Consider the following 22,302-nt stretch of genomic DNA (forward strand, 5'->3'; position numbering starts at 1 on the left):
TGAAAACCTTTAAAAAAATAATAAAAGAACAAAAATGATATGGATAGGGATCAAACCTGCGACCCTGGCTGGCTCAGATCTTAAACATAGACACACAACTAACTGCACTACCAAGTCAATTGGTTAGAGAATGAAAACGAATGTTTAAATACATCTGTTAAAACCCCCCAAATTGGATTATAAACCCTAGGAATTCAAATCTATAAACCCGTTAATTGTTTGCCCAGTTAAAGTTAGGGTTAATGATATACGATGAGTGACGATCAGAATCAATATATTAATTACCTAAAACACAAACAAGTTGATGACGAATTGATGAGCACAATCCGCGGCCAGACGCGATCCAAATGCGGTACCAACAAGCTTCGATTATATAATTAACCTTAGGGGTTTTGCTTGCGAGATTACATAGGAGGTGTACTGATGTTTAATTGCATTCTAATGATCTGCAGATCGCATAACCCTAATCGTTCAAGGACGAGTTGTTTAAGATATTAATTCATATCCTAGAGATTGCCTAATTATAATGACGGTGGAGCCGAAAATGGGATGTATAACAATCTACACGATTTTAATTCCAATTTTATGCCGATAATTGCGGTCCAAGGTGTTAAACGGGTATATGGGTTTCGGGTTTGGATACGGGTTGAGAACTTGGTTATGAACTGGGTTAAAAGAAAATTTTATTAATATAATTATTTTCAGATTTTGCATATTGATCCCTGAACTTATTAGATGGAAAAATAAAAGAGATAAAGCTATAGTGTAGGGTGAATTGTGTATATAACAGAAAGTTATAAATACGTTTTAAATACATAATTAAAAATAATATTATAATATTTAATTTAACTCGATAAATGCGGTATTTTATTTGCTAAAATAACTCGAACATAAAAACGGGTCGGATATCGATTAGCAAATAATATTTAAAGAAAAAAAACTGGATTGTTATAATATTTGCTACTGATGATCCAAAATTAGCAATATCCTAAAACCATTAGTCGTCGGTCGCAAAAAAAAAACGTTTTTGTGCCGAAAAACTCTTTTTTGGACAAAAAACTCAACATTTTCATTCTAAACCTTTTTGTAACCTTAGATTAAAATTTTAAGAACTTTTTTATAGTAAAACTCCAGTTATTGAGGTTATCGGAACCCTAGAACTATCATCATAATATATTGGTGGTGCTCAAGTGTTGTTGGTGGTGATCGACGGTGGTGTTCAAGTTGGTAGTGGTGGTGGTGGTGTTCAGTTGATGTTGGTGTTGTTCAGGCTGAACTTTTGGCGAAAAGGGTTTAGTTTTACGGGCAAAAATGGTTTTCTTGTGACTGTCGACTAAGGGTGTTAGGAATCTGTTAGTTGGTAAGAGCAAATATGTTAAAATATGGTACCGTCAACAAACATTTTGTTAGTATAGATTGTTATTTGCCAATATTCGATAGTTGAGATTATTTAAATAAAATTTTCAAAAATTAAAATATGTATAATTTCATGAATAACATGTGTCCTCATCCTACCCCTAATTCACTCCACATACTTAAAAAAATTTACTAAGCAGAGATCCAAACGAATGTCATCATATATTTATTATATTCTCACCAATATAGTCAAAACCAAAATCAACTAATTTTAAACCCATCCAGTAGACGGGTAATTTAGCGGCATTATAAATGAGTTAATGGTCATTTTCGTCCCTATGGTTTGTTACTTTCGTCACTCTAGTCCAAAGTTTGAAATTTTGTCAATTTTGTCCTCACAGTTTTAAACATTAGCCAATTACGTCCAACCGCCTAACGGCATCCAACTATGCCGTTAGTGTAAGGGTATTTTGTCTTTTCATATGAGGATATACCGATCAATTTACCTACTTATTTAATAATAATAATAAAACAAATTTTAATAATCAAAACTTAATAAAACAAAAGAATATAAACTCTCTCTCTCTCTCTCTCTCATCCAACTGATAGTCCGGCACCATTAAGCCACCACTAACCCACGACCACTTATGACCACCGCCTATGACCACCACAACCTCGTTTTTCCGGCAAAACCCCCAAAATCTCGGCCACCACAAACAAATCCGCTCATTTTTCTGGCGAAACTCCCAAATCTCGGTCACCACAAACAAATCTGCTCGTTATTCCGGCAAAACTCCCAAATCCCAGCCGTCACAAAAATTTGCTCGTTTTTTCGGCGAAACCCCCAAAATCTCGGCCACCACAAACAAATCTGCTCGTTTTCCGGCGAAACTCCCAAATCCTGGCCACCACAAACAAGTTTGCTCGTTTTCCTGCGAAACCCTCAAATTCCGGCCACCGGAATCTTGGCATCAAAGAATGAACTGTAGGGTTCTAGTAATATTACTTCTATGGTTTCTGATAACCGATTAAAGGCGGATTTGTCATGAGGAAGAACATGTGGGTGAAGTCGTTTTTTCGCTATCGGAACAGTGGAATTTGGGGTGGGGGTAAATTGAAGGTTAACCTAGTATTGATTTAGGGGAGATAGAAGATGGGTTGGTTGGGAGTTTATTGTAAAGTTGAGGTTTAAGATGTGGGGTGGTCAAGTGGGTGTTATGGTGGGGTGGGGTGGGGTGGGGTGGGGATGGGGGTGGTGGTGGTGGTGGTGGAGGATGAGTTGGAGAAGAAAGAAAAAGAGAAAAAGAAAATATGTTTTTTTACCTATTTATTAAAATATTTAGTAAAATGAGATGGACGAAAATACCCCTTAAACTAACGGCATAGTTGGATGCCGTTAGGCGGTGGGACGCAATTGGCCATTGTTTAAAACTGTGAGGACAAAATTAACAAAATTTCAACCTTTGGACTGCAGTGGCGAAAGTAGCAAACCATAAGAACGAAAATGGCCATTAACTCTTATAAAATAAGTATATTTTATTGATTTTTTCACATTATTTGTTTAATGTATAACCAAATTTTAGTAGACGTACTTCATCCTCTTTTAGCATTATAAAGAAAACATCATTTGGTTTGAAAAGAGCCAAATTAATAAAATTAAAAACTTAACCAAAATATTCAACCTAAAAGAAAGCTTACTAAAATGGCTAGAAATTAACAAATGTAATAGAATAGGTGACTAGAAGTTAGCAGTAATCACTTGCTACACAAACATTCTGCAAAGTACCAACTTCATATAAAAAACATATATATATAACACTGTTGTAGTTGCTATAATGAAACAAAATTAACTGCTAACACCATAAACACTTTATTTTCCTGTTTATAAATTTGTACGTTTAATTATTTGCCACCATTTGTCCTATACTTGAAACATATGCTCTTTGGCTATATTCTTCCAACTATTAACTTGTTTTTCATGAAACTTCTTCAACAATTCAATCTCTTCCGGCATCCAAGACCGGATTTTACGTCTTTCAAACAAAAATATAAATTGAATTAGGAGGGCGTGCAATTACAAAGCTGACCCTAGAATAAAAAAGTTGTACCTCCGATTCGTTCAGTTTTGCATCAAGTTGGATGGACAGCATATACGTATATGTTGTTTATATTCCCTTTTTAATTTAAGCAAGATACACTTTGCCTAATGACTTGCTTAAATTAAAAAGGGAATATAAACAACATATACGTTTAACGGGTGCTATCAAGCTAGGCCTGCTAGGTCTACGTCCTCTGCCATCACCACATCCACCACAACCACCATCTCTGCCAGCATGCCTACATAACATCTCATCTGATGAGAAAAAAATCTCGAAATCAAAACATAAGGAACCAATATATCACCAATCGCAACCAAAATTGTAAGCCATAGAATCAACGACGACGCCACGATGACAATTTGTTCCAGTTCGTTTATTTCTGGTAACCGAATCGGCAATATGAGTATTAAACCTGCAATTTGGTTTTGTTAGTCTAAATTGAATTGAAAAAATCAAAGCTATAAGATTTGGTGCAATCTCAAAGAAACATGCGAATTTATCAATAGATTGTTGATTGGTAGATATTCCAAACTTACCGTTGGTTTGAGGAACTTGAATTTCAGTCGATTGCAATCGGAATTACCGATTCCTTTGCCCCGGTTCCCATTTCCAAGTTTGCTTAGAGAGGGAAGGGTTTTGAGAAATGGGAACTCAGGAGCGTACGAGGAACCGACCCATCATTTGTGTATGTATATGTTAGTATAGGGTTTGGGGGAGAGGAGTGTTATCCGGAGCTACGTGAAAGGGAGTTGAAGTAAGTTAACTACTCTTAACCTCCCCCTCTAGAAGTTTTTTCATGACTTATAACGGCTGAGATTGCCTCTCAGCTTCATTCAAAGGCATTGATTCAAACAAAATATGGTTACTTGCATTAGGAACAATAATATATATAATTCCTTTATTATACTAAATCTGCCATATGTCTTATTTTCTCCCTATCCACTCTTCAGGCATTCCAACACAACAAAGTTCCATATTGAGCATGTGTAAATATATATATTTTAGTTGTCTTGCATGGTTCATCACATCATCATTTTTAATGAAAGTTATAGATTTTTTAAAATAGGGATATTGGTGTTAGTGTAATTGAAGAACAATAAGATTTAAGTCTAAACCTTTATTGTATTGATTGATAAATCGTTGTGATTACTTGATTACAAATAACCCTATTTATAACCATACAATTACTTGTTAGACAAGAATAGGAGAAAAACTAACTCAAAACCACCTAGGTTTTCGTAAGTACGACAACTAGGTCTCCGCACTCACGCAAGATTACACTAACATTTAATGAAAGTCAACCGATACTTTTTACTTGCTGTTGACGACTACTCCCACTATATGTGGGTTTTCACGATAAAGACGAAAGACTAAGTTGCGGGTTTACTCATTGATTTCGTGAAAAGGGTGGAAAACGAAACGGGCAAGAAACTCAAAACCATACGAACCAACAATGGGGGCGAGTTTACATCCCATGTGTTGGAAGATTACTTGTCAGGTATAGGTGTTGCACATCAGTTTACGGCGCCTTACACCCCACATCAAAACGGAGTGGTTGAAAGAAGAAACCGAATCATACTTGGTACGACTCGAAGTTTGTTAAAGGCGCTGCCACTACCACAATATCTATGGGGAGAAGCGATTCATCACTCGGTTTATTTACTAAACCGGTCACCAACAAATTCTTTGAAGGATTCGACTCCGTATGAGCGTTTTAAAGGAAGAAAACAGAACCTTTCACACGTTAAAGTGTTCGAATGCACGGGGTATGTAAAAGTCCTTGGTACCGGGCAAAAGAAATTAGAGGACCGAAGCATTGTGATGATTCACTTAGGTACTCAACCAGGAATAAAAGCCTACCGTGTGTTTGATTCAATCAAAAGGCGAGTACACGTTACGCGGGATGTCAAGTTTGACGAGTGTAAAAGGTACGCGTGGGCTGATCTTGACAAACAAGAGGGAAAAAAGGGTCTTGAATGGACTGAGTTTATTGTCAAGTGCAATATTGAACCAAACTGGAGCAGGTGACAACCAGTTTTGACACCGGGTCCGTAGATAGACATGATACCGGTGAGTTAGTTCGTATTAGAAACGGAAGTGAGTCGTCAAATTCAGAAGGTGGCAGCCCACCTGTAAGCCCGATTAGGCCGAACACTGGCCTAAATGAAGAACCGTTACAAGTTATCCAACCGCGTCGAACTACTCGAAAGACGGTTTTGCCCAAGAAAGTTAGCGACTTTCTGGTTGAAGGTATACCGACACCCACCGAGCAAGACCCGACAACCGACGAGGTAAATCTTCTATTATTATTCGATGTTGAACCGATAAATTTTCAAGAAGCGAATAATGAAAAACATTGGAGAAAAGCAATGGAAGCGGAGATCGAGTCGATTGAAAGAAACAAGACATGGTGGTTAGTCGAAGCACCACCAAAAGTAAAACCGATAGGTTTAAAGTGGGTCTATAATATCAAAAGAGATGAAGCCAGGAAAATAACCAAGTACAAGGCCCGACTCGTAGCTAAGGGGTATGTTCAGAAACATGGGATTGATTTCGAAGAGGTGTTCGCACCGGTTGCAAGAATCGAAATCGTTCGACTTTTACTCGCGTTTGCCGCAAACCGAGGTTGGGAAGTTCATCACTTGGTTGTAAAATCCGCGTTTCTTTATGGTGATTTGAAAGAAGAGGTGTACGTGTTTCAACCGTATGGGTTTGTTAAGAAAGGTCAAGAAGGAAATGTGTACAATTTGGCTAAAGCATTATACGGTCTACGTCAAGCTCCAAGGGTGCGGAATACTAAACTAGACGGGTCATTAAAAGAACTTGTTTTCACTCGATGTAAACAAGAACAAGCGGTTTACAAAAGGTGTTCCGGTCAAAGGCTACTACTCGTTGGAGTTTACGTTGATGATTTGATAGTCACGGGTACAAGTGTGCAAGAAATTTCAAATTTCAAAAGACAAATGGAGTCAAGGTTCGAGATGAGTGACCTCGGGTTGTTGCATAACTATCTCGGGATCGAAGTGAAGCAAAGTGATCATGGGATAACGTTAAAGCAAAGTGGCTATGCAACGAAGATCCTGAAAGAAGCAAGTCTTTGGGAGTTCAACTAGACTCAATTTCCTATGGAATCGGGCTTAAATTTGTCAAAGGAAGATGAAAATCCGAAGGTAGATCCGACCGGTTATAGAAACATAATCGGAAGTTTAAGATATTTAACTCATACGAGACTCGATTTGAGCTACTCGGTTGGTTATGCAAGTCGGTTCATGCAATCACCAACTCAAGCTCATGCTCAAGCGGTTAAATATATTCTCCGATATCTAAGGGGTAAACTAGACTTTGGTATTACTTACTCGATAGGCGGAAATAGTATGATGCACGGGTATAGTGATAGTAGTCATGCGGTGGATATGGATGATGGTCGGAGTACATCAGGTTTGATTTTCTACTATGGTACATCACCGATATCATGGGTTTCTCAGAAACAAGGAACGGTGACGTTATCATCGTGTGAGGCTGAATTTATGGCAGCTACATTGACTGCATGTCAAGCCTTATGGCTTCAGGGTTTGTTGTTAGAGATGACCAGGGAAAAGGAGGAAATCGTGATGTTGAAGGTGGATAATTCATCGGCTATTGCCTTGATGAAGAACCCGGTTTTTCACGGGAGAAGCAAACACATCAACACACGGTACCATTTCATTCGGGAGTGCATCGAGAAAGAACAAATCAAGGTGGAGCATGTCAGTGGAGATTTATAAAGAGCAGACATCCTTACAAAAGCGTTGCCACGGTTAAAGTTTAACGAGATGCGAAGCTTCGTTGGTGTCACAAGATTAGGGGGTGATTGTTAGTGTAATCTTGCGTAAGTGCGGGGACCTAGTTGTTGTACTTACAAACCTAAGGGGGTTTTGAGTTAGTTTTTCTCCCATTATTGTCTAACAAGTAATTGTATGGTTATAAACAGGGTTATTTGTAATCAAGTAATCACAACAACTTATCAATCAATACAATAAAGGTTTAGACTTGAATATTATTGTTCTTTAATTGGTTTTTAATACTCTCAACTTTCTCTCATTGGCAGATAACACTTTCAACTTTCGATTTGTCACTCACCACTCCCAACTTTCATCATATTTTCATATACCACTCCCCGTCTAAATGAAACTAACCTCGTTAATGTTTTGGACTAAAAATGTTTTTTAAATTAGTTGAGGGGGTGAAAAAGAAAATTAAATTGTTTAACATATACCAAATTTGCCTCCATCCAACCCTAGATCAAACATCACCACTCCATCCTCATCAACCACCACCACCACTACCCCTCTAGTTCAACACGAACCAATCTACCACATATGTCCTCCCTTCTTTCGTTCAAAATGCCTGCACTCTATCTCAGATTAATAAGTAAATTACTTCAATTTAGGACTCACTGTGATTCAAATCAGCAAAGGGGATAAACAAATTGCAAATTGACCGGTGAATTTGTTACATGTATTTTGATAGTTTGTTTTATAGAATGTGTTTAGGTGTTAAACCCAACTTTAGGTTTGTGTAGTGAGTGGGTTAGCACCCTTTGATTATCCGTAGCCGATGGCATTTTGGGGCGTTTTGAGGCCAAACATCGGGGAACGACCCCCGCCCCCTGGGCGCGTTTTGGATGCCATTTTGGAGGTCAGCGTTTTGAGTACACAACGTGAGGGTGGCTCGAATTTTGAGGGTTTTGTGAGTGAGAGAGAGAGGGGGAGGAGAGAGGCGTTTTGGAGGCATTTTCTCATACACCCATTTTTTGCAATACGCTCAAAACTGACTAGGCGCCACATGACGTAAAACACTCGGTTGTGCCTAGTTCTGACTACGCATGGTCTTATAGTCTTTAGTTGTTTTTAGAGCCTAATCCTACTTTGGGGAAATTCCGGGTAGGTTAGGTGCCTTGTACCGTACTTTGAATGTTTCATAATAAAAGTTTGCTGGGCCTTAGCCTTTTAACAAAAAAAACAAAAGAAAATAATCAAGTTAAGCTAGCCCTCTCATTATACAATGCTTTTTTCACTTGACAGAAAATTGTTGAAACTTTTTCGATTTTACTTTGCAACACGTGTTTCAAATCACACAACATTTCAGTAAATTTAACACCATCTTCATTATACAAATTGGCGGTGTCATAATTACGCTTAGAATTAAGACTAGTAGATATATAATTCCTAACGTGAAATCCACTTCTTTAATCATAGCACAGCGAGTAAACATAAATTTTCACAATCTATGTGACATCAATTGTGTGTGTGTGTATTTTTTCTATTCTTCCACAACTTTTAGTTGCCATCTCGGTAGTTCCAACATCAATTGTGTGTGTGTGTGTTTTCTAAACACAAGTGACGGGAGAGATCAACTGTCATCGACAAGTTGCATTATTGCGTCCGTGCAAAGGTGGCCACGATATATGCGGATAAGCGCAATTGTACATAATCATCTTATAATTTTTGGTTTATTTGATTTCTCACTTTGTATTATGTACTTGCTTTCTTTAATCTGTGTTGCGGTTTTTTTTGTCTTCGTTGAACATTTGGAGTACTTGCAATCACTTAAGGACTTATTTATGTATAAGTATAGTTTTGGCCCCATAACTTTTGATTATTGATGTATGACATTTAAACAAAACCACAACATAAAATTTTTATTCATATCTTCTTTATTCTTTCTTATTTATCTTCCATATGAAGAACCATCACACAGTAGGTTATCATGTAATCTCTTCATATGTTAATGATGAGTGAAGCCAAACTCTTAATGTCATAGGGAATTGCATCTGTGGGAGAGAGCGCGATGTATGCTCTTGTTGCAAGGACTCTGTTTATAACTTCAGTGGGATGAAGACCGTCAAAATAAGCGTACAAATTCCTATTCAGACAGGCAACAGAGTTTGGAGCGCATAATTGTCCATCTGCCCGCAGTTGACAACAAGGAACCTTTGGAAATACTACTGCGAACCAAAAAGGAACATTTTAGTAAACTAATATTTACTATGCATAATACTTGAAAAGTTGAATATTAGCAAAAGAACAAAAACAGGATTTATAAGTCAACATGAAACACTATATAACATTTGTTACAATTATTTACCATTTTGAAGTGCAGAAATGCCTGTAACGTTGATGAAAGTAAATCTTGCATCAGAGAATTCACTGTTAAGATCATCAATTAAAGGCTTGAGTCTGTCATTAAATAGTTGGACCTTCTCATTAATCGATTCAACACATTGTCCGTTCGTGCCAAACATTTGTATCTCAAATGGGGTGCACCCTAGAAGACTCAAACCGAACGCTGCAATTTTCCTAGCTCCGAATTTATACAGAGTCTATCAAATTAATAAAACAAAAAAATTGATGGTTTTAGTTGAAAGAGTACTAAATATCACAAAAACACTATACAAAAAGAAAATACAAGTTTAATAATATTTCTACCAAGTGTTTACTGGGCTAAGAACCAATATGTAATCATATCGGTTTGGTTATACGTATATAAACTGACACAAAAATAGCGTATTATTATACTTTATTTCTAATTTGTTGTATATTTATATGTTTTGAATTTTAAACTATTTATGATGTCATCTGATGTTTTAAACCTGTTCCAACATGCTAATAAAGCGGGCCAGGTTATGAAATGTATTTCCAACATGCTCAGCTTAGAAACGAAAAAACATTAAGTTTACACTTAGTTGTTGAGAGTATTGCTCAATGAGTTTGGATGCAAATTGATCAGGTGTGTATATGCGGCCGGCTGGGTAATTGTCGGGCATAAAATAGTTGTTGACGTAATCGTTGCTTCCAATAGCTAATGAGTAAATGCACTTGCTTAAGTATTCATTTGTAAATGTTCTGTTGCGTTGCAAGACCCGAAGCCGGGAAACTACTGATTCATGATTACGTAGTTGCTTATCCAAGCTAATTCGGTCACCCTAAGATAAAGATAAACAAGAGCAGTTAGTTTAAACATTATACTTATAATCTAAAAATTGATTATTATACTTATTTATAATCTAAAAATCGATGAGACTGGTGTCTTAGTACCATCTATGTAGTTATCTGAAAATATAATAAAAATTAACGGGTTTCAATATTGGACTATATATATCATTGTCAGAATTAATCAACTGCCAGGAGATCCAATATTTATCAAAAAAAAAAAAAAAAACAAAACAAAATCTCTCTTGTGAGACAATAATATAGTCCAATATTCCAATATTCACACTATTAATGTTTGACAATAATATAGTTCAATATTCAATTCTTCGCTAGTGGTGTTTACCAGTTTGTTTCCTGTTTCTGCTCTAATGCCAGCGGCACCACTGCCATAGTTTACGCCCATGCTGATCTGGTCGTTAGTTGCGGTAGCATACGGTGCAATATCAACAATGCCTAGACTTTCAGCTGAAATCAAACAAATGATTTTGAGGGTCTAATTATTAGTCGCAGGACTTTAAATAAAAATAAGCTAAATGTCACGACCCGCCTTAAACTGGTTCGGGACAGCTCGTTTTCCGGAGATTTCCAGCAAGTTCAAGGCCTTCAAGACTTAGAAAATATCTTGGATATTTTCTAAGGAAAAGCCTAAAGTTTACTTAGAAAAATCTGGACCAAAGTTACTAGAAAGGTCCTTGTAAATTTCTATATTTACTTGTAAAATATCTTAGATATTTGTAATATTTTAATAATAGAAGGACCTAGAATGGAAGGTCCTAGAAGTAGGGGGAGCAAGTATAAATAGATGTAGGGCTGCTCATTTGTAATCACCAATCAAGTTTGCAATACAAAGTTTTCTTTACAAAGCTCTCTTGTTCAATCTAAGTTCCCTCAAGCATTCTCAAACAATCTTGTGTTTCCTTTCAAGTCTAAGAATCGTTGCTGTGTTTTGGTGATCAAGGCTGAACTTAGAAGGAGTCTAAGCGCCGCACGAGAGTCTAAGGGTTAACTTCGTGACAAGTGGTATCAGAGCACGTCGATTCGATTGGGAAATGGCTTATTCGGGAAAAGGTGTTGGCTTGGGAATTGCTACCGGTGAAGGAGATCGTGGGCGAGACGAGACTTCGCACCATAGGAGCAAGAAGAGTCGTGGTTCGTCTAAGGACAAGTCCTTGGACAAACGGGTGGCTGAGTTGGAGAATTCAGCATCCGGGCTGGAGGCTAAGTTCGATGACGCTGTCCAACGAATGGAAGCGTTGGAGACCGATCTAAGCGACCTTCGTGTGGACATGAAGGCCACTTTCGATGCCATGAGGGAAGAGATGCAGCTGATGATAAAGGATGCTATCATTCAGATGCGTCAAGACATGGATAGACAATCGGTGGACGTTCATCGAACCATTCTTGGGTTGGAAACCAAGATTAACAATTGCACCAATGCTATGGTGAGCGCTGCAGCTGGAGGAAATGTCTTAGCCTTGGGGCCAAAGGTAGACGTTCCTAAACCATCTCCATTCATGTGAAAACGAGAAGCAAAGACTGTAGAGAACTTCTTGTGGGAGATGGGGCAATACATTAAAGGGATCGGTATCATAGATGATCAAGTGAAGATCAACACGGCTTCGGCCTACTTGAAGGACACCGCGGCTTTGTGGTGGAGACGTAAAACGGTGGAAATCGATGAAGGTACGTGTCTTATGAATACTTGGGCTGATTTTGTTCGAGAGGTCAAGAAGCAATTTTATCCGGAGAATGCTAAAGATGAAGCGAGGCTTCGTCTCCGGAACATAAGATACTCCGGTTCTCTCAAGGACTACATCAATGAGTACACTTCAATAATCCTTGAGATACCGGACCTGACGGAGAAAGACCGTCTATTCAACTTTCTTGCTGGCTTACAAGCTTGGGCTAGAGTGGAGCTTAAACGAAGGGGTGTCCAAGATCTTTCTTCAGCCATCGCTATAGCTGAAGGGCTCAACCACTACCCTCGAAAGGAGATGGAGAATAAAAAGCCCAAGGATCGTAAGCCGAGCCACAAGAAAGGTGGGGGAGCAAAGCCACATCAGCTCAACGACCATAAGGCTACGCCGCAATGGAAAGCTCGCGATAAGAAGCCCATGAAGACGGATGATCGTTGCTTTATTTGTGACGGGCTTGGACATCGAGCTAGGGAATGTCCAAAGAAGGCCAGCTTACATGCCATGATCGCTCGAGAAGAATGCTGTAACGAGGACAATGACGCTTGCATGAGGTCGATGCAAGTGCTCAATGCGATCAAGGCACAAGTCGAATGCCGATCCACGCCGAACAAAGGGCTACAATTTGTTCGTACGAAGATAAGGGGAAACGAGGTCCGTGCCATGGTTGACACGGGTGCTACTCACAACTTCATGGCCGTTGAAGAGGCTAAGCGGCTGGGTGTTAATATATTTCAAGGGAATGGTGCCATCAAGACTGTTAACACCAACGCTAAGCCTATACGTGGGGAAGCCAAGAACGTCCACGTTCATAATGGAGATTGGGCTGGGCAGATTAACTTCACCATTGTTGAAATGTACGATTTCAAGGTGGTGTTTGGAATGGAGTTCTTTGATCAAGTAAGGGCCATTCTCTTGCCATCCGCCAACTCTATTTGCATTCCTTGCGAGGGGAAGACTTGTATGGTGAATACGGAGCGTGGGTCGAAGGGCCGAAGACCATTTCAGCCATACAATTCAGAAAAGGATGCAACAAGAAGGAACTGTGCTACTTGGCTGTAGCAAAGGTGGAGGCTCAAGTAGACAAGCTGGTTGTCGTGCCAACCGAGATCAAAGAAGTCTTGCAGGAGTTTAAGGATGTTATGCCCGCAGAACTGCCCAAGAGACTTCCTCCACGTCGAGAGGTCGATCATGAGATCGAATTGGAACAAGGTGCGAAGCCCCCGTCCAAGGCACCTTACCGAATGCCACCGCCCGAGTTGGAGGAGTTACGTAGACAACTAAAGGAGCTGCTAGATGCCGGGTACATAAGTCCCTCCAAAGCCCCATATGGTGCCCCGGTTCTATTTCAAAGGAAGAAGGATGGAACTTTGCGCATGTGTATTGACTGGGCGCTTAACAAAATAACGGTGAAAAACAAGTACCCTATACCGCTAATTGCTGACTTGTTCGATCAACTTGGCAATGCTAAGTACTTTTCGAAGCTGGATTTGCGGTCGGGCTACTATCAAGTAAGAATCGCCGAGAGGGACGAGGCCAAGACCACTTGCATCATAAGGTATGGTTCGTACGAATTTCTCGTGATGCCGTTTGGCCTTACAAATGCTCCAGCAACGTTTTGTACCTTGATGAACAAGCTCTTCCATCCATTCTTGGATAAGTTTGTGGTGGTGTACTTGGACGACATAGTAGTATATAGCCGCACTATGGAAGACCATGTGGCACACTTGCGACAAGTGTTCCAAGTACTACAAGAGAACGAGCTATATGTTAAGTTGGAGAAATGCTCGTTCGCCCAAGAAGAGGTGGAGTTCTTGGGTCACCGGATCAAAGAAGGTAAACTCATGATGGATGAAGCGGAGATTAAAGCTATTCAAGAATGGGAGGCACCAACCAAGGTTCCGGAGTTACGCTCATTCCTTGGGTTGGTTATATCGTCTCTTCATCATGGGGTATTCTGCAAAGGCTGCTCCGTTGACGGATCTGCTCAAGAAAAAAAAGCCGTGGGTATGGGACGAGCGATGCCAAGCAGCTTTCAAGGAGTTAAAGGAGGCGGTCATGTCGGAGCCTGTCTTGGCCCTCACCGACATAACAAAGCCTTTTGAGGTACACACCGACGCATCGGATTTTGCTATTGGAGGGGTCCTTATGCAAGAAGGACATCCGATTGCGTACGAGAGCCGGAAGCTTAATGACACCGAAAGGAAGTACACGGTTCAAGAAAAGGAGATGACGGCCGTGGAACACTGCTTGCGTACTTGGAGGCATTATCTTCTAGGGTCCAGGTTCGTTATCAAAACTGATAACGTTGCCACTAGCTACTTCCAAACGCAAAAGAAGTTAAGTCCTAAACAAGCTAGATGACAAGACTTCCTTGCGGAGTTTGACTATGTCTTGGAGTATAAGCCGGGAAAAGCAAATGTGGTAGCCGATGCACTAAGTCGGAAAGCTGAACTTGATGCCATCACTAGACCCACATTTGATCTCCAAGACCAAATCAAGGAAGGGCTAAAGGAAGATTCGTTTGCAAAGCATCTCTTCACCTTAGCCCAATAAGGCAAGACAACTCGTTTTTGGGTGAAAGGCGAGTTGTTATTCACCAAGGGAAACCGGCTGTTTGTGCCAAGATGGGGCGATCTTAGGCGCAAAATCATTAATGAGTGTCATGATTCGTTATGGGCTGGTCATCCTGGAGTAAAAAGAACGGTGGCACTCATCGAATGTACATTCTATTGGCCACGTTTAAAGGATGATGTCGAGGCGTATGTTCGAACTTGCCTAGTGTGCCAACAAGACAAGATCGAACAACGTCAACCGGGAGGTTTGTTGGAGCCTTTACCCATTCCAAAGGGGCTATGGGAAAGCATTTCCATGGACTTCATTACTTGACTGCCCAAGTCTGAAGGCTCCGGGAGTATTATTGTAGTGGTTGATAGGTTCTCGAAATATGGAACCTTCATCCCTGCACCTGCCGATGTAACTGCTGCTGAAACGGCAAGGCTGTTTTTCAAGCATGTAGTCAAGTATTGGGGGATTCCGCACGTCATCGTTAGTGATCGAGACCCGCGATTCATTGGGAAGTTCTGGTGTGAGCTGTTCAAGATTATGGGGACTGACTTAAACTTCTCAACCAGCTTCTACCCCCAAACGGATAGGCAAACCGAAAGGGTTAATGCCTTGTTGGAGTTGTATCTCCGACACTATGTAAGTGCAAATCAAAAGGATTGGGCAAAGCTCCTTGATGTTGCACAGTTTTCTTATAATATGCAGAGGAGTGAAGCTACGGGGAAAAGTCCTTTTGAGCTGGTCACGGGACGCCAGCCAATTACCCCAAATGCCTTAGCGGTATCATATGAAGGGTCTAGTCCAGCTGCTTACAAAAGTCTGAAGGAATGGCACGAGCAAGCTGATTTAGCACGTGCTTCTCTCAACAAAGCAGCCAAGAAGATGAAGAAATGGGCCGATGACAAATGAAGGCACGTGGAGTTTCAAGTGGGAGACCAAGTCATGGTGAAACTCGTACCAAATCAGTTCAAGTCTCTAAGGAAGGTCCACAAAGGACTTGTTCGAAGGTACGAAGGCCCATTTCCGGTGGTTGCCCGAGTTGGTAAAGCTTCCTATAAACTTCAACTACCATCAAAGTTGAAGATTCATCCTGTCTTCCACGTAAGTTTCCTCAAGCCTTATCATGAAGACTTGGAAGACCCAAATCGTGGTGTGTCTAAGCTGGCGCCAACCGCTGTGGTAACATCATTCGATCGGGAGGTTTCTGAGATTCTGTCCGATCGAACTGTTAGTCGAAGGGGGTGTGCCAAAGCACAAAGAATACTTGGTCAAGTGGAAGGACTTGCCGGACACCGAAGCAAGTTGGGAAGCCGAGGATACGTTGTGGCAGTTCCGAGACAAGATCAAGGAATACCATGAAGTTGGCACGACGAGGACGTCGCGAGTTTAGGTGGGGGAGAATGTCACGGCCCGCCTTAAACTGGTTCGGGACAGCTTGTTTTCCGGAAATTTCCAGCAAGTTCAAGGCCTTCAAGACTTAGAAAATATCTTAGGAAAAGCTTATAGTTTACTTAGAAAAATCTGGACCAAAGTTACTAGAAAGCTCCTTGTAAATATCATAGATATTTGTAATATTTTAATAATAGAAGGACCTAGAATGGAAGGTTCTAGAAGTAGGGGGAGCAAGTATAAATAGATGTAGGGCTGCTCATTTGTAATCATCAATCAAGTTTGCAATACAAAGTTTCCTTTACAAAGCTCTCTTGTTCAATCTAAGTTCCCTCAAGCATTCTCAAACAATCTTGTGTTCCCTTTCAAGTCTAAGAATCGTTGCTGCGTTTTAATGATCAAGGCTGAACTTAGAAGGAGTGCACGAGAGTCTAAGGGTTAACTCCGTGACATAAAACCTAGAAACTTATAATTAATATAAGAGTACTCAAATTTTCAGGCCTGACAAACTATTTCCTATAGTCTTAGTAATATCATCATCTTTTGCTTATTTTGACGGAATATCTCCAAGTCATTTATTAATAGGAAAATATAAAAAAATATATCAGGAACATAATATCAACATATATTTTTCCCTAGTTGTATAAATTTCGTAATATCAATCATATCTTATGTTTTTAGCATCTAAATATAGATAGATAAAATGTTGCAGCAGTAATAATAATGAAATTTAGTGACATTTAGTAAGCTGACGAAATCCACAGTAGTACGACCGTTTGAGAATCTGCCGGTGGGACCTGGTGGAAAGTCGATCCCATAAGGCTGATAATCGGCTTTTGCTTGTGTTTGAAGGTTATTGTTATTGCCATTATTGACCAAAGAGTCACCAAATATAAAGTAGCATGGGACTTGGGGTGCGCCAATGACTAAAATAGTTTGAAATTGCATCATGGTGGCCATTACGAGGGCACGAAACAGTAGGCCTACGTTAGAAGCCATATTTGTTTCCCCTACAAACAGTGGCGGATCCAGAAATTTTTTTTCGAGGGTGCACTGTTTTTAGATGTTTCGTTTTCAGAGAGTTGGATATAAAAAATTCGAGTTGGTTCGACAATTAAAAGGTCTTAAAAATATTAGAAGTCTAGAAACAAAAATAATAAGAACAAACCAACAAATTAATGAATAAGAAATTGAACCTACGATCAATTGATAAAAATGATATTTACGCTGTTTTATTTAGCGCTATTACAAATGTCTCATGTAAGAAAAGGACAGCAGCTGTGGGTTATTATTTGAAACTCTACAAACATTAAGACCTCCCATAGACCATATTAAAAATAAAAATAAAATCAAAGTAGTACAAGAATCAAACATGGAATATCAAGTTGTACAACCAATGCCTTGGCCACTCCACCACTTTTCTAATTTGGTTATGAGGTGCACTCTAATTTTATAAGGGGATGCACTTTATATTTTATATATAGCATTACACTATAATTTGAAACTCGGGGGGTTCCCGTGCACCCCCACCATTCAACGTAAATCCGCCCCTGCCTACAAATCAAGGATATGAACTTGGAATGCTACACGCATGCTATTTATAGAAAGTGAGGAGCATGGGATTACGATGAAGAAACCCGGCCAAAGTCCAATTTTAGAACTTACCATTATTTGAAAATTGCATATCCTTTATGCAATGTATATTATATGTTGTTCTAGTGGCACTCCCATGATTTTTCTTATGGAAGATTTTGGATTCGAGTCTTGCCTAAAACATTTTTGTTCTAGGTTGAACACAGACCCAGCTCCGAGAAAGCAAAAAAATTTTGCGCTGAAGGCGGAATTTTTTTTGAGCCTTAATTATAAAGGAGAATTTTGTTGGTTTAAACAATTAAATTTTTATATAGGTTTACTTGGTTATAATTTGGGTTATGTAAAATTTTTTTATATAAGAATATGATTAAACATGTCTCAAATGAGACTTGCACCCATAACCTTTTGGTTGAAAGTAATACCTCTTTGCCACTAGACCAAGCTAGTGGTTATGTAATTAAGTTTAAACATTAAATATACGTATTGTTTTTAACAAAAATAAAAATACTTTTTTTATAAAAAAAAATCGGGCCTAACGGGGTGTCGGGCATGTGGTCGTCGACCACCCCGCCACCCCTATGGGCCGGCCCTGGTTGAACATGTAGTTTTTTTCTAGTTGTGGATTTACTCATGGGTGGGTGGACAAGGTGACCACATTCTATTCTTCGGGTAGAAGGTGATCTATTTGTCAGGATGATCTTGGATGTTCGGGCCTTGCTGTTAAATAAAAATATATATATATATAAAAGCATCTTTAATAAGAGAAGAGGTGGACAACCCACGTCACCCATCAACCCTCTTTTCTCCTCACAACAACGTGTGTTTTGCAAGACACTCCCTTCTACCTAGGCTCCACTTAAGATACGGACAGAAAAAGGACTCACTAAAGGACTCACTGATGATGCTCATGTACTATTATTACATTAGCAAGATTAATTAGGTCATAAGGTATACTCTAACCCATCTTAATTTTACATAAGCTTCACATCACTCATTTTTGTCTCTTTCACTTTATGTCATCCAAAGGAAATGGTTTAATCCCCATTTAACACATAATTAATATAACAAATCAGTTAGTAATTAATACATAATTAATGCATATTGTTACTTTTAACCCGTTAAAAGCATAACCATGGCCCATTTTAACACACTTAACACAAGTGGGGAGTGGTTTAATCTATCTTTAAGTGTCATGTCATTTTAATTTATGTATGGGTTAGAATATACCTCATGGCCTTAATTGGTGTTTGTAAATATTAACACAATATTTCAGATAGTATGTTTATGTAAGGCCCCGTTACCGGTAGCCATACTTTCGTGTTGGATTTACTCATAAACGCAGTTCTAATATCAGAGTTAATTAAAACATTCGCGGAATATAAAAGCTTTCATAAAACATTTCATAACAAAACACATCTTGTCTTAAAACAACATCTTGTCTTTCAAAATAAACAAAACGTTAAACTTAAACGTCTTGAGTCTTCCGATGCCAGCCTCTTATTCAGTGTCACGTGTCTCCTCAAGCGAGCTGCCTCATCCTACTCACCTGCGTGCATACTAAAAGTCAGCTACGCTGAGTGAGTTCTAGTTAATCATACATTATACAATACACACAAACTTATATTCTTTCATTCATACTTTCATACTTTCATACTTTCTTTTGTATTAACTTGCTTTCATATCCTACGTTATAAAGAGCATTACGCCCTACATTCCTTGAGTATTATTAGGGCTCGGTACCCTCCCTCCTCGAGTATTATTAGGGCTCGGTACCCTCCTTCCTCGAGTATTATTAGGGCTCGGTACCCTCTTTTCTCGAGTATTATTAGGGCTCGGTACCCTCTTTCCTCGAATATTAGTAGGGTTCGGTTCCCTAGTTCTCGAATATTAGTAGGGTTCGATTCCCTCTTCGTTACCATACAACCATACATCATACCTCGAGTATTATTAGGGCCCGGTATCCTCTTCGTAACCATACAACCATACAACCATCCTTTCCTTCTTTTATTAACTTTATCACATTCATACACATAAGCATACATATCATACTTACCTTATACATAGCGTTACAACCTAACAGTACGTGCAATATCCGAAGATCGTTCACGTACCATCAAGCTATCATTCATACATATCACATCATTCACATAAGGCATACACTTATCTCTTAGGATAAGCGTATTAACAAACATATTGAGTATGCACACAGCCCCGAAAACATAACGCATAAATGGGGCTAGAAACTCACCTGAATCCTGTTACGCTCTCCGTTAATCGTTATTCCCTTCTTGAGATGTGCATGGCTAACTGTATAATATTTACATGTATCAATTAACTACTACTACTCATGTTGTATTTCTATCTTTATATAACCCACAACGAACGGGGGTCCGGGGGCAGCGCCCCTGGCAGCGGGGTCTAGGGGCGGCAGCCCCTAGCAGGGTCCAAGGGGCAGAGCCCCTGGCTGGGGTCGAGCTGCCAGGTCAGCTTGGAAAAATTTTATTTCCATTAACTGTCTTAACACATTTTTCATTAGGTTTTTAATTTATTTTCTAATTTGCTAACTCCAGCGAACTTATCATTAAGCGAACTTAACAATAAGCGAAGTTAGTGGTCGGCGAAGTTAACCCTAGGCAAACATATGTCAGGCGAAGTTATCATGGGCGAAATTAACCTTTGGCGAAGTTAGCAGCTAGGCAAACTTGGCCTTAGGCGAAGTTATCAGCTAGGCGAACTTGGCCTTAGGCGAAGTTATCAGCTAGGCGAACATGGCCTTAGGCGAAGTTATCTGCTAGGCGAACTTGCATGAAGGCGAAGTTATCAGTTAGGCGAACTTGCATGAAGGCGAAGTTATGGCTTGCAGGCGAAGTTGCCCAGCTGCCGTCTCTGTTCAAACTTAATCACCACAATCACCCTTATTTCATCGAGAATTTCTTGGATATTACGTTAACTAACTCCGCGATCATTCCCATGGCCTAGTTCGGGTAAAACTTAACCCGGAAAAACATAAAGTTTGGAGCTTTCGGCTTAAAACGTTTAATAACAAGTCGCCGTACATAGCCATAGGTTTGTCAAGTTCATTTCCAACATCAAGTTTGTTACTTTACGTTTCGTTTAGACCCGATTTACTTTATGTTTAAGTTTCAAAGCCAACCGATCCTAAAAACGTAAACTTTAAGGTAAAAGGCATACCTTTACGCGTTCGGTGTGGTCGCGGTTTGCTTAGTTATCTCGTATCTAGCTCGTATATCGAAGGTCTAATAATGGTTGGCTTGATTTTGGACTCGAGTCCCGTTCTCTCTCTCTCGCGGCCGTGTGAGGTGAAAGATGTGTGTGTTTTTGAGTGTGTATAGATTAAGATGGAATGAAATGAGGTTTAGGGTTTTATGGTGGTTTAGGAGGATATTTATACCTCTTGAAGCCTGTGGACCTAAAGCCCATTACTACTAAATCCACCTTAATTAATCTAAGTCCATGATCCGTTCTTTACTCGATATTAAATAAATTAATAACGCGAAATCACTAAACGTAACTTTCTTTATTTAACATTATAATATTTTAGGATGTTACAGTTTATTAACCCTAAATATATATTTAGAAATATTGTAGTATCCATCATGTTGTTGCTAGATTTGCCTATAAATATCATAAACACGTCTAGTTAAGTGGCACGTAAATAACATTCATAAAAACGTTATACCAAATAATGATTTCATATGACAAACAACCTTACATTTTCTCAAATTATAACAAATATTTACATTTAATTTTCATATCCAGATTAGTTAATAGACATAAATACAAATTGTGTGTTTTAAATATAGTGAATTTACAAATCATTTACTTTAAAAAAGTTTTCTTTTGAAGTGATGTCGTTTACATGGTATGTTTATTTGACTTTTATCCTTTTGACTAACAATTATCCATTAACACTACAAGAAATTTCAGTTCTAGCGGCGACATGTCGCCGCTAGTTCTTCGCTGCTGATACCAAAATTGTCGCCGCTACTGCCAAACCCGCCGCCGCTAATGACTACGCCGGAGATTTCACTGGAAAACTTTTTGGTGACGGATTAGCAACTTTTTTTTAAGGAAGCACTACAAGATTAACTTGAAGAAGAGCTTTAACTTGAAAATGAAACAAGAACAAGTTTTTATATTTCATTAAAATGGGTAAAAACATATACAAATTTTCAAGAAACGCGGGATATACACGTCGCCGGAGCTCTAGCAAAACAAACACTACATAATTTACAAAAGATATGACTAGTTGTGATGGCTGGAGCTAAAGTTGCAGGTGTTTCCATGGTTGTTGACGGTGGTGGCCGGATCTGAAGTTGCTGGTTATGCCATAGTGGTTGACGGTGGTCTCGGAGCTGAAGTTGTAGGTGTTGTCACAGGAGGTGGTGTTTGAAGATGGTGCCACTGTTGTAGCAGAAGGAGGTTGAAGATGGAGTAGAGGTGGACGGTCGTGCCGCAGGATGTTGAAGATAGGGCAATGAAGGAACGGCTGGGACAGATTGATGGTTTTAAATTTGGGTTTAGATCGAGGAAGAGAGTGAAGATGGAAATATAAGCTTTCAAGGTTGAAGATGGGTGTGGGGTTTTAAAAGATGGAGATGGAGGATAACTTTA

General features: G+C 39.3%; 1 protein-coding gene and 1 pseudogene across 1 annotated transcript; one reads left to right on the plus strand and one right to left on the minus strand.

Moving 5' to 3' along the window:
* The first annotated feature begins 6,580 nt into the window (after nucleotides 1-6,580).
* LOC143620933 (secreted RxLR effector protein 161 pseudogene) lies at nucleotides 6,581-7,219 on the plus strand (annotated as a pseudogene).
* A 1,884-nt stretch (nucleotides 7,220-9,103) lies between these two features.
* LOC143620954 (GDSL esterase/lipase At1g29660-like) lies at nucleotides 9,104-17,075 on the minus strand. Its single transcript, XM_077092515.1, has 5 exons — nucleotides 16,824-17,075; nucleotides 10,770-10,891; nucleotides 10,174-10,419; nucleotides 9,582-9,816; nucleotides 9,104-9,441 (listed from the first exon to the last, which is right to left on the minus strand). Exons 1-5 carry the CDS (start codon nucleotides 17,071-17,073, stop codon nucleotides 9,215-9,217), a joined length of 1,080 nt encoding a protein of 359 aa, XP_076948630.1. The 5' UTR covers nucleotides 17,074-17,075; the 3' UTR covers nucleotides 9,104-9,214.
* Between the last annotated feature and the right edge of the window lie 5,227 nt (nucleotides 17,076-22,302).

The sequence above is a fragment of the Bidens hawaiensis genome, unplaced genomic scaffold (assembly GCF_021521415.1).
Source record: "Bidens hawaiensis isolate Kalapana, Puna unplaced genomic scaffold, B.hawaiensis_p1.1 tig00002735_1, whole genome shotgun sequence".
Classification (NCBI taxonomy): domain Eukaryota; kingdom Viridiplantae; phylum Streptophyta; class Magnoliopsida; order Asterales; family Asteraceae; genus Bidens; species Bidens hawaiensis.

Coding starts and splice junctions, on each gene's coding strand:
- LOC143620954 (XM_077092515.1), bottom strand. CDS start 17,073: ATGGCTTCTAACGTAGGCCTACTGTTTCGTGCCCTCGTAATGGCCACC. Junction 10,420..10,769: donor CAGAAACAGGAAACAAACTG/GTAAACACCACT, acceptor TCTTTATCTTAG/GGTGACCGAATTAGCTTGGA. Junction 9,817..10,173: donor AATACTCTCAACAACTAAGT/GTAAACTTAATG, acceptor TTAATTTGATAG/ACTCTGTATAAATTCGGAGC.